The sequence below is a fragment of the Nomascus leucogenys genome, chromosome 5 (genome assembly GCF_006542625.1).
Source record: "Nomascus leucogenys isolate Asia chromosome 5, Asia_NLE_v1, whole genome shotgun sequence".
Classification (NCBI taxonomy): domain Eukaryota; kingdom Metazoa; phylum Chordata; class Mammalia; order Primates; family Hylobatidae; genus Nomascus; species Nomascus leucogenys.
The window spans coordinates 26,598,055-26,611,332 of NC_044385.1; the positions used below are offsets into that span (position 1 = coordinate 26,598,055).

The 13,278-nt window shown below is 36.5% G+C and overlaps 1 protein-coding gene across 5 annotated transcripts in view; it reads right to left on the reverse strand.

Moving 5' to 3' along the window:
• Positions 1–6,131: 6,131 nt before the first annotated feature.
• Positions 6,132–13,278, reverse strand: part of MARK1 (microtubule affinity regulating kinase 1) — a 137,837-nt gene continuing 130,690 nt past the window's right edge. For 2 of the 5 annotated variants that reach the window (XM_030812850.1, XM_030812853.1), the window contains exons 17-18: positions 12,794–12,838; positions 6,220–8,779 (exon numbers count right to left, since the gene is read on the reverse strand). In XM_030812850.1, coding sequence (XP_030668710.1) covers positions 8,425–8,779; positions 12,794–12,838 — 400 coding nt within the window. In that variant the 3' untranslated portion in view covers positions 6,220–8,424. Of the gene's footprint in view, positions 8,780–12,793; positions 12,839–13,278 lie in introns of all 5 variants that reach the window. The other 3 variants (XM_030812848.1, XM_030812852.1, XM_030812851.1) reach the window with 3 other exon arrangements.

The following is a 13,278-nucleotide window of genomic DNA, read 5'->3' on the forward strand; positions in this document are numbered from 1 at the left end:
CATCATATCTTTACTGAGAACATCCAAATCTGCCCTTAGATCCAGCTTCCAGTTTATAATCTGTCTATAGGACATTTCATTCAGAGTCCATCACCTTAGCCTGCCATCTAAGTTGTTGCACTGAGCTGCAACCTATTTATTTGTTAAATAGAGGGGTAACACTTGATTATCTTTATGCTATGATTTAAAAATTCTAAGCCTGAAAGCAAACATTATTTTTACGTCTAAACTAGGCAACTCATGATTCTTTGATCCTTTTGCTTTTAACTTATTTGTGTCTATATTAAAAGTGGGTTTCTTGTAGGCAGCATATAGTTGGTCTTGATTTTTAAATTAAATCAGCCAAGTACAGCCTTTGCATTGGGGCTTTTAGACCATTTACATTTAATGTAATTTTGATATGATTGGGTTTAAGACTGCCATTTGTTGTTTGTTTTCTATTTTGTCATCTATTCTTTTGTTTCTTTTTCTACTTTTTTTCCCCATTGCCTTCCTTTGGATTGTGTGTCTTTTTTTTTTTCTGGTTCAATTAAACCTTTTTTTAACTGATAAGTTAAAATTATTATATTTGTGTTGTACAACATGTTTTTGTTTTCATTTTTGTTTTTGAGACAGGGTCTCACTCTGTCACCCAGGCTGGAGTGCAGTGACACGATCTGAGCTCACTGCAGCCTCAACTTCCCAGGCCAAACCGATCCTCCCACCTCCATCTCCCAAGTAGCTGGGACTACAGGCACACACCACCATGCCTGGCTAAATTTTTTCTATTTTTTGTAGAGACAGGGTCTCACTGTTTGTCCAGGATGGTCTTGAACTCCTAGGCTCAAGCGATTCTCCTGCCTTGACCTCCCAAAGTGTTGGGATTACAGGTGTGAGCCACTGCACCCAGCCAACATGTTTTTATATATGTATACATTGTGGAATGGCTAAAAATAACAGGTATTACCTCACATACATATCATATTTTGTGTGAGAACACTTAAAAATCTTCTGTCTTAGCAATTTTCAAGTATAAAACATACTATCCACAGTCACTGTGATATACAATAGATCTCTTGAATTTATTCCTTCTGTCTAATTTTGTATCCTTTGACCAATATCTCCCCAATTACCCTTTCTCCCCCAGCTTCTGGTAACTACTATTTTACTCTGCTTCTATGAGTCTGACATTTTTAGATTCTACCTGTAAGTGAGATCATAGGGTATTTGTCTTTCTGTGTCTAGCTTATTGCACTTAACATAATGTCCTGCAGGTATTATTCACATCACAATTGACAGGACTTCCTTCCTTTGTTACGGCTGAATAGTATTTCGTTATGTATATATGCCACATTTTCTTTATCCATTCATCTGTCTATGGACATTTAGGTTGGCACAATATCATGGCTATTGTTAATAATGCTGTGGTGAACACGGCAGTGCAGATATCTCTTCAACTCACAGATTTCATCTCCTTTGGATGTATACCCAGTAGTGGGATTGCTGTATCATATGGTAGTTCTATTTTTAATTTTTTGAGGAACTTCCATGCTATTTTCCATAATGGCTGTACTAATTTACATTCCCACCAACAGTGTACAAAAGTTCCCTTTTCTCTACATCCCTGCCAGCATTTATTAACATTCAGCAATTTATAACTGTCATTCTAACAGGTGTGAGGTGATATCTCATTGTGGTTTTAATTTACACTTCCCTGATGACTAGTGCTATTGAGCATTCTCCCGTCTTATGACTGTTGGCCATTAGAATGTCTTCCTTTGAGAAATATCTATTCAGGTCCTTTCCCCATTTTTCAATCAGGTTATTTGTCTTCTTATTATTGAGTTGAGTTCATTTATATATTTTGGATATTAGCTCCTTTCCAGATGAACAGTTTGCAGACATAGTCTCCCATTCTGTAAGTTGTCTTTTCACTCTTTTGATTGTTTCCTTTGCTGGGCAGAAGCTTTTAAGTTTGATGTAATTCCAAGAGAATTTTTAAAAATTCCATTTTGTCTTCTTTGCTGGCTCATTAGTTATAATTCTGTTTTGTATTTTTAGTGGTTGCTGCAAGGTTTACAGTACACATCTTTAACATACTCCATCTCCACTACATACATGATAGAAGAGTTTTGCAAAAAACCTTTAGGCCTCGGTACTATGTTGCCATAACTTTTACATGTTATACATCTTACAATGCAGTGTTAATATTTTTGCTCTCAACATAGTTGTTATTTTTGGTGCTTTTTATTCCTTTTTGTAGACTTCCATCTGGTATATATTTTATTCTGCTTGAAGAACTTTATTTAACATTTCTTTCCCTGGCCTCTCAGCTCTAATGCAAGTCTGTCGGTGATAAATTATTTCAGCTTTTATATGTCTGAACATCTTTATTTCACTTTTGTTTTAGAAAGATCATTTTATCTGGGTATAGAATTCTAATTTGATAGTTTATATTTTTCCCAATACTTGTCTGGCTTGCATCATTTCTGCAAGAAGTCAGTTGTTGTTCTTATTTTTGTTCCTTTTTCTTCCTTATGTAATATGTCTGGTTTTTTTTTGTGGCTAGCTGATTTTACTGTTTTTTTTTTCCCCTTTGCTGGTTTTAAGCAACTTGTGATATGAAAATTTAGTATAGTTTTCTTGATTGATATTTATGAAACATTTTAGGTTTATGGTTTCCTGAAAATTTGGAAAAATTCTGGTCATTACATCTTCAAACATTTTTTCTCTCCCCACCTCCTCCTCTTTGTCGGGACTCTACACATATACTAGATTGCTTGACATTGTCCTACAGCTCTCTAATCTTTTTTCAGCTGTTTTTTGTTTCATTTTGGATTTCTACTGTGATATGTTCAAGTCCACTATCTTTCCTTCTGCAATGCCCAATCTACTAATTCCATTTGTGTGTTCTCCTCAGAAATCTCTTTTTTTTTTTGAGATAGAGTCTCGCTCTGTCCCCCAGGCTGGAGTGCAGTGGCGCAATCTCGGCTCACTGCAACCTCTGGCTTCTGGGTTCATGCCATTGTCCTGCCTCAGCCTCCCGAGTAGCTGGGACTACAGGCGCCCACTACCACGCCTGGCTATTATTATTATTATTATTATTTGTATTTTTAGTAGAGACAGGGTTTCACCATGTTAGCCAGGATGGTCTTGATATCCTGACCTCGTTATCCACCTGCCTCGGCCTCCCAAAGTGCTGAGATTACAGGCGTGAGCCACTGCGCCTGGCCCCAGAAATCTTAATTTTCATTTCTAGATGTTTGAATAATGTTTTTTTTACATGAAATGTCTCTACTTAACATAACCTTTTTCCTAACTTTCTGAACATATATAGTTATAATTGTTTTAATGTCTTTGTCTATCAATTTGATCATCTCTGCCATTTCTGGTTCAGTGTCAATTGATATTTCTCATTATGTGTTGTATTTTCCCGCATATTTGCATGCAGGATAACCTTGAATTAATGCGAGCTATGACGACTATTACCTTGTTGAGTGATGCACATTTTCTGTTTTCTTTTTCTTTTTTTTTTTTTTTTGAGATGGTGTTTTGCTCTTGTTGCCCAGGCTGGAGTGCAATGGCGCAATCTCGGCTCACTGCAACCTCCACCTCCTGGGTTCAAGCGATTCTCTTGCCTCAACCTCCCGAGTAGCTGGGATTACAGGCATGTACCACCACACCCAGCTAGTTTTTGTATTTTTTTTCTTTTTTTTTTTTTTGAGACAGAGTCTCACTGTGTCAGCCAGGCTGGAGTGCAGTGGCACGATCTTGGCTCACTGCAAGCTCCGTCTCCCAGGTTCAAGCAATTCTCTTGCCTCAGCCTCCCCAGTAGCAATTACAGGCGTGTGCCACCACGCCTGGCTTATTTTTCTATTTTTAGTAGAGATGTGGTTTCACCATGTTGGCCAAGCTAGTCTCGAACTCCTGACCTTAGGCGATCCACCCACCTCAGCCTTCCAAAGTGCTGGGATTACAGGCATGAGCCACCGTGCCTGGCACATTTTCTATTACTATATTCTTAAGCTTTGTTCTGGGACATAGTTGTTTCTCTGAAACCCTTATCCTTCTGGATATGGCTTGTGTTAAGCAGTACCAAGGCAGTATTTAGTGCTAAGTAGTTCCCATTACTGAGGCAAAACTCTTCTGAGTACTATGCCCACTGCTCCATGAATTGTTTTCTACAAATGACTGGGTGGAACAGGCATTATTACCCTTGCATGAGGTTCGATGAATTGTTCCCTCTAATACTTTCAGGTGGTTCTTTCACTGTCCTCATTTAGTTTTCTTACATTCATGTGCTGATTTCTGCAGATCTCCAGAGCTGTTTCTTTGGTATCCCCCCACCCCCCTCTTCCCTGCAGACTCTAGCTGTATTGGCCTCCCTGGCCTTTCAGTTCTGACTTCTTCATCAGAGAGAATGCCAAGCTCCAACTTGATTTTCCTCTCCCTGTGACACAGGCTGGGCCACTCATAGAGGTCATTTTGTTTGTTTTCCTCTCAAGGATCATTGTTCTTCACTGACTAATAGCCAATGTCTTAAAAATTGTTTTCATTCTGATGAAAACATTGTGTGAATTTATTATTTCATATATCTCATCTTGTTTCTTCATTGTCTTAGGTGGGAGAGTAAATCTGGTACTTGTTACTCCACGTTAAGTGAAAGTGGAAGTCTTCAAATGCAAGCTGAAAACTTGAAGCCTATGCCAGGAAGCTCTGCTCCCACCCAATCATTTCTTACAGTCTGTGAATCCTATTCATGACACCTTGTTTTTTTGGAGGGAGGGGGGACAGGGACAACTCTGTCACCCAGGCTGGAGTGCAGTGGCATGCAGTGATCTCAGGCTGGAGTGCAGTGGAGTGCAGTGATCTCAGCTCACTGCAACCTCTGCCTCCTAGGCTCAAGCTATCCTCCCACCTCAGCCTCCCAAGTAGCTGGGACTATAGGTGCATGCCACCATGCCCGGCTAATTTTTGTATTTTTTGTAGAGACAGGGTTTCACCATGTTGCCCAGGCTGTTCTTGAACTCCTGAGTTCAAGTGATCCACCCACCTTGGCCTCCCAAAGTGCTGGGATTACAAGCATGAGCCATTGCACTTGGCCCATGATACCTTGTTGATACATCTTTTGAAATTGTCTCTCATATACCTTGTTGATACATCTTTTGAAATGTTTTTCCTTTTACCTTTTTCCACCCTGTGTTAACCACCCCACATCTATGCTATTTCATTCATGCTTTGTTTTAACCTCTGAAAAGATCTTCCTGCCTCTAGTCTTTAATCGAGTTCATACATTTCTATATTTTTTTTACTGCTATTTCCTAGAACCTAGACACTAATGGACCCTGGCACTCAATAAACTTGCTGAATTAATGAGCTATTCTTTGACAACCAGTTTATTAGGTACTTCTTTGGCTTAAAAATACCTCCTAATTTCTCCCCTCTATCCATAGATCAAGTCCAAGCTGAGACTGCCAATTGATGCTTTACATAATCAGCTATTAATCAAGCTATGTGAACCCTGCCACTTCCTAGAATATGTGGTTTATTTTTAACATGACTTAGAGCTATTACTAACTTGTAGCTTTTTTTCCATCTGTAGGATCTTTTCTACTGTCTCTTAAATTTTACCCACTCTTCAAATCCCTTAAAAGACCTGCCTTTCCAATGTCCATACAGAATTCACTCTTCTTTGAATTTCTAGAGCATCTATTATCTGTGCTTGTTTGAGCACTTTCAGTTTCTTCTGTGTGTGTGCGTGTGTATGTTTTAGTTGTGCATGTATTTACATTTATTTTTTCAAATGGACCAAAATCTCAGAGAGGTAGGATCTTTTATAATTTTTTTATGTATCTTAAGACACAGTAGGTATTTCAATAGGTATTTCGAAAATGAAGGCAGAGGTCATCTTGATTAATTTGTACAGGCTAATGGAATCACTAGTTTACGGTAAATTGGTGCCCTGCTGCTCACCGTACGCTTTTTTCCCCCCCATGGTGCAAAATGACACTGTTGGTGAAAATCACCTCAAAATAAGAGCTTTTCGGTTTTAAATCAAATTCTATCTTAGAGAATATTATTGGATCAAGGTTCTGGAGTATATTTCATCTTATTCTTTTCATTTAACAAATAAAATGCTGTGCCCCAGTTTCTACAAAATAATTAATTTAATATAAGGGATGTCATATCAAATAATATTTCAACAGAAGCCAAGGAAATCCTGGTATCACATAGCCAGTGAACATAAACTGGTATTTATTTATGCAAACATATTGCAAAATTCCTCTAAATCTTTGAAAAATATTTATGTTGTCATGAACACATAAAATGAAAAATCTAAAGTGAGTATCAAGATTTCATTTTTAGTTCATAAAAGATATTGAAGTCAAATTCCTTTCTACAAACACAGAAGAGTTGGCCACAGTGAGAAAATTTAAAAAAACATCAGTTTCTACCGTGGAAAACACGAGTCTATTTTTTTTAAAAAGTATTTCAGTGACAGGAATTCCTATAAAAAGATTAAACTTTCTTGTCATAATGACAAGAAACCTTTATAGTTTCAATAATCTTGAAAACCTTCACAGCTTCACCCTTTGCCAACTAAATTTAGAACACATACAATAAACTCCTCATACAGAACACTTTTGTACTAGGAAACAGGTAATTCACATTCTGATAAAGAGCAAAAGACAAGTGCTTTATTATGAGAACTGTTCAAGTAAAATTTCAGTGTGCACCAGTGAAAGTGAATAAAGATTTGCATCAATTTTTTTTGAATGAACACTAGGTTAAAAAGGGGCTACACATTTTTTTTTTTTCAAACACCACCCTTTGCTAAGGCAAAAAAAAAAAAAAAACTCACTAATTTTAGAACATAACTGTTACAGAAGAAAGCTACATCACAGTACAGAACGTAAAATTTCATCCTAGTCTGGAAGCCATTATGGAATGGCACATCACCTACACTTAGACCTTCTAATGTAGGTTGGAATTACAGTATTTATCACAGCTTTATTTTCTTTAAACTGATAAAATTTGAATACACTTTCTATTTTTCAGGAGTGTGCAGATGGGGCCCATATGTTGGTATTACAGTAATTACAACAGTAAATAACATTGCACAGTCAACCTCCAAGGCTAATTCAGTATAAAATAACAAGTATTAAAATGTACCTTTACTAGTGGTTTTACATCGCATATATCACTAATTATGAAAGAAAAGTAGGCAAATGCCCAATCACAAAGCGGCACATTATAGGCATAATGATGTGGAATAAATACAAGAAATCTGGCAAAATATTTAAAACAAACGAGTTACCATGGGAACAAACTGAACAACCACATAAGCATAAATCAATAATATACTGTTATAAATAGTATGTTTTGCTCACAGGTCTCTTAAGTACTTCTAGATATTACAGTGGCAGGGGTGAATGAAGAGGACAGCAGGAGAATGAGGCAAATGTTCCCAATGCCAGTTAATTCCTGAGGTGGCATTACTTCTTAACTGATGCATTGATCAACACTGTAAAGATGAGTTTGTGCTATGAAACAGTCCCAATATTATTATATTCCCACAATTAAATTGTGGTATTCTGAAGGCAGCAAACCTACGTGACACTTTATGTTATAATAGCCAGATAAAGTATGGTTTTTTTCTTTTAAATTTTGTTGCTACAATTAGCAGTGGGTCAGAAAACACTTCAAAGTTCAAAAGAAACTTGATGTAGATTTAACTTTTTTTCCCAGTACTTCTTAGTTAGCTCAAGGCAATGCTATTATTGAATTTCATGTACTTGAATTTAAAAACTCTAAGTGCCAACACTGTAAACATTTTGTATCTTCTCAACTAAACCTTGTGGGATAACAAGGAAAAGAGCAAAGATAAGCAGTAATAATTTTGTGTATAATAAAGCTGATCTATTTTTCAGCTTCTGGTTTAAATTTAAATATGATTTTAAAACAATTTTTAAAGTTCCATGCTACAATTGTAAAGACTATTTCTACGCACTTTTAATTCTGGACACAATTTTCAAAATTGCATGATGGAGGTAAGAATTTAAAAAACCCACCAGAATGTAAATAACAGGGAAGAACATTTTCAAATCAAAGCATCAAACATACATTCATGTGCAGAAATCTAGACAACTATACAAGTTTTTAAGCAATCATGTTTTATTTTACAACTCTATGAACAGAAAATGAACAGAAATACACAATATACTTACCTGTACATGTGAACCTACTTTTTAAGCTACAGATATTTATTATAGTTCATACTGACTTTAATTTTACAGTTCATAACTATGTATAACCTTATTGCATTAAGGGCAAATTCTACATGGGGAGATTCACAGGCAGACCACATTAGGCATTACCAGTACATTCAAAAACTGTACCTCATATACGTATGTATCTTCCCTGAACCTGTAAATTTGGACTTCTTTACAGCTTAAGCTCATTTGCTATTTTTGATGCAATGTTCTTAAAGGCAATAGATGTCCCAGATATTCGCTTGAAGCGGACCCCATTAAGTGACAGTCGTGGCAACTTGCAGACTTCCATCTCCCACTGCACGAGGCTATCCTGTCTAGCGTCTCCATGGACACAGAAAAGCAAAAATCTCTCTTTTTGCTCATAATCACAGTTATTTGCATCTAATACTTTTCGGATTTCTCTCATCATGTCATTAGGGTCCATTGAACTAGTGGTCTTCATACTCCATGTGAACCGCAAAGAACGCGGCTTAGAATCTTTACCCTCTTCCTTGTCTCTTTCTTTTGGTTCCCCTGATGTACTTCTGGAAGAAGAGGGCAAAGGGAAAGAGTGGAAACAAATATTTCACTCAGCAAAGAGATCAAAACACACATAAAATCTAAGTGGTCATAATTCAGTGCCTAATTTGCAGACTACCCGCAGATGGACGCAAAGATTTATGTTATCTTGCTATTACAGAAACACACCCCAAGATGCAATCTGTTTTGACTTTTAATATTGTCAATCTAAAATAGCATTTTTCTTAAATATAAGTGGTTTGAGGGAAACAAGCCTGCAACTGAAAGTGAAGAACTTAATCCCTTCTTCAGTTCCGTATTTCTCTGTTCAAGCACATGCACAAAATAGGGACCACTAATATTCTATTTGTAAATATACATTTTTGAAATATAAAAAATTTCTTTTTTCTGCCTTTTTGGATAGGAGGAATGTAATAACTTCAGAGGGAAAGATAATTCATTTACCTGGTAAGGTTGAGAAAGAATGTTGTACTGCAATTAGGTAAAGACGTTAGATTAACCACACATCTCAGTGTCCTCCAGTGACTTCTCATTTCACTAAAGACATCCTTAAAACAGTCTACGATGTTCCCCATGACTTGCACTCCAACTCCTACTCCCCCCAACCCCATTTCCTAGAATTTTTCTCCTTCCTCACTCCTATCAGAACACAATGGCCTCCATGCTGTTCCTTGAACACACGGGTTATGTTCTTGCCATAAGGCTGTTGCACAGACTGTTCCCTCTGTCATGAATGCTTCTCCCCAGATGGCTGCGACGCTAACTCCTTTACTTTTTTCAAATCTCTGCTCACTTCTTCATGAGGCTTCCCCTGACTGCCCTATTGTACCCTAACTCCTATCCTAGCATGGCCAAGCCCCCTTAGCCTGCTTTATTTTTCTCTATAGCACTTACACATTCTAACATATTATTTAACCCATTTGTTAGGGTGTTGTCTGAATCTACCATTAGATTGTAAACTCCAGGAGGGCAAGGAATTTTGTCTATTTCATTCACTGATATATCTCAGGCATCTAGAACTGTGCTGGGTACATAGTAATAATTAACATATTTGTTAAATGACTAAATCTCACTGAATTTTACTTATTGCAGGCATCCCACAAGTAATATGGAAACAAAAAAACCTATTTCAAATAGTCATAGAAAGAAACCTTCATAGCTTCATCAAAGTTAATAGATTATTCGTGATACGGAAAATCCTGTAATTAAATTTCTTGAACAATTATCCAAATAGAGATGCTACAATTGCAACTTGTTAACCTATCTCACTTACGTGATTTAAGAAAAAAAAAAGTACCTTGAAAGGAGTTTATAATCTACTGCATACATCTTTTAAATTAATATATATATATTTTATATCAATAGTATGATATATATTCATGTATAATTTTATATATATTATCTACTTCATTTCCAGGTGTCTGAGCCTAGGTATCTGAGTCCCCAAAGCTCTGCAAACTATGCAATCTTGAGAAAATAAGGAAAGGAATATGGAGAGAAAATAAATTTCCAAAGACTATTAATAAGTATGGAAAATAATGACTTCATTGTGTTCTCTGTTTTTCTTTTTGCCCATTGAATCTAAGCCATTGCATCACAGGCCTCTTAGGGCTTGCAAGCCAACCAGAGTCATTTACCAAGGTCACATGTATAATTCTGGTGGAATCGGCATGCTGGAAGGGACCTGAGAGATGAGCTGACTGAGCACTCATTTTAAAGATGGAACTGATGGCTGGAAAACTTAAAATTAGTTTTCTGTGGCTCACACCTGTAATCTCAGCACTTTGGGACGCCAAGGTGGGAGGACCACGAGGTCAGGAGTTTGAGACCAGCCTGGCCAACATAGAGAAACCTCATCTCTACTAAAAATACAAAAATCAGCCGGGTGCAGTGGCACGCGCCTGTAATCCCAGCTACTTGGGAAGCTGAGGCAGGATAATTGCTTGAACCCGGGAGGTGGAGGCTGCAGTGAGCTGAGGTTGTGCCACTGCACTCCAGCCTAGGCAACAGAGCAAAACTTTGTCTCAGAAAAAAAAAAAAAATTAGTTTTCTGAAGTTATAGAGTTAATGAGTTGAAAAGTGAAGACTAGAATTCAGGGGTATTATTCTAAGTCTAGTTTCCTTCCATTCCACCTTAAGATGACCTTAAGACAATAAAATGTTTTTCTGCATGGTCTCACAGACAATGTTACTGATAATCTCAATTGTAGACAGCTCCTGGAAATGTGGATATTAATATAATAACAGCTAACGTTTATTGAGTACTTACTAGGTGCAGGAATTGTCCTAAGTGCCTAAAATGTATTAATTACTCATTTACCCCTCAGAACAACCCTAGGAGGCAGTTAGAGTGAGGAAATGGAGGCATACAGAGTTGAAGTAACTTCCCCAAAGCCACACAGTAAGATAAGTGGTAGAACACAGCTGAAACCCATGCACTCTGGCTGAGCACCTGTACTTCTAGCCACAGTATCACCCCATCTCCCTGAAATGACAGAACCTCATTATAACTGGCTTGATCCCACCTATGTTCCTTGCTGTTTTTTTCATCTGTAAACTAGGCATTTTCACCTAGTTGTTGTGAAAATTAAATGATCAGAAAGTACTTTATAGTTAGTATTCAATAAGTCAGTTCAAAAGCAAAAACAGAACCAAACCCAACGACAACCAAACAAAAGGGAATGTGAAAAGTATTGTGTAAACATTTATAAAAGACCAGTTACTAATTCTTATAGTGTAATAAAATTATGTTGTTACATTAAAAGGATAAAAATGCAACTATTAACGGCCACTTGCAATTCCACACACTACTAAATGTCTCAGAGGGAAATTTAGTGGAAATATAGGATGAAATGCAAGGAGGGGCTCAAAAGTGAAGACTAAGTGAGGGAGAGGCTAAGAACAAGTCCTCCATGTTTCTATAAAAGGCAGAAGAAAGTGAAGAATATTTGTCTTGCTCCCCTGTGGCTCCCTACCGTGGTAACTCAGGTACCTAATTCTACAAAGAAACATTTCAACTATTATTACTAAATATAAATATAGCACAGTTTGTTAAAAAGACTACGTGGGAATGCTATAGTTTTCCAAAGTTAATTGTGTTTTATATTTTAAGTAATTTGAAAAGTAGAAATCAAACTGGAGGCTTGTGTTCAGCTGGTCACAATCGTTCCTGAATGAAGTCAGAGCCTTTCATACTGTGGAATACTTGTTGGTTGTAAAATTTACACTGCATCCCTTAATGCTTGGGTACACTCAAAATAAATTAATGCCTTCATTTCTTAAATTTCTCATTTGTAAAATATGAACACAAGTACTAACATGTCCATAATGTGGTCCCTAGAACAGCAGCATAAGCATCTCCTGGGGACTTGTTAGAAATGCAAATGCACAGGCACCTGCCTCGGCCCCTGAATCAGAAACCCTGGGTGTGGGATCCAGCAATCTTTTTATCAAGTTTTCCCTGTAATTCTGATTGTGCTCAAGTATGAAACCCATTGCCAGAATGAATATACAACTAGCATGAAATGTCAAAAAAAGAAATCCCCAATTGTATGCCTGAAAATAATTTTTACATGTGATCAAACACTGAATTTGTAAATATATTAGTAAATATATTAGTAAAATATATTACTAATATCAAATCTTCCTACATGTAATTATCTCCCTGTTCTGTGTTATTTGTGCTATTTGACTCAGACTAATTTTAGTTACATTACTTTAGTGAGAAAAATATCAGTATATTTAATCTATTAATTCTTCAGCTTGACATACTTTATAGAACAGAAAGCCTATTTCTATACCAAGTACACAATTCAAATGCATGTTTGGAAAACAAACTTAAAGTTGACTGACTTGAATGCTAGGTAACATTATGAAAACCCACCCCAATATGAAAATCTAAAATACGCATGCTATCTAGTTATTAGATCTATTCATGATCATTAAATGCTGTAAGTATTTCAAAAGTACGTTTTCATACACAGGGACCTAGCAGCGAAGTATTAATAGTGGCTCCTCACCTTGAGGTGTCGGTTCTGCCACTGGCTTCGCCTTCACTTGGATCCCTCAAAACAAAGTGAAGGTTGAGATTTAATGATAAAAGTAAAAAATATATCAAGAAAACCTATATCTAAAATTATTTTAAAATTAGCTTGTTGAGCAAACTTCTACCATGACAGTTTTCTATTACTAGTCAGTCTGAGACTATTTCTCATGTTTTTCATCATAACCGCATGTAATTTATCATTTATTGAGCGTCTACTCATTTTTGTCAAGAGGCAATATGAGGTGAAAGTTTAAAATTTTTTTTTTCATAATCTTCCAATTCCCAGCCATGATTCATTTGAAGTCATAATTTATCTTTTGGTTTAGTTTAATCTAAAGTTAAAACTATTTAATAATTATCAATAGCAAGATTCAACTTCCAATTTGTAATTATGTATAATTCTAGTAGTCGCTCAATTTAGAAAACATATACATTAACCTTGTAGTCAGCAAATAAATA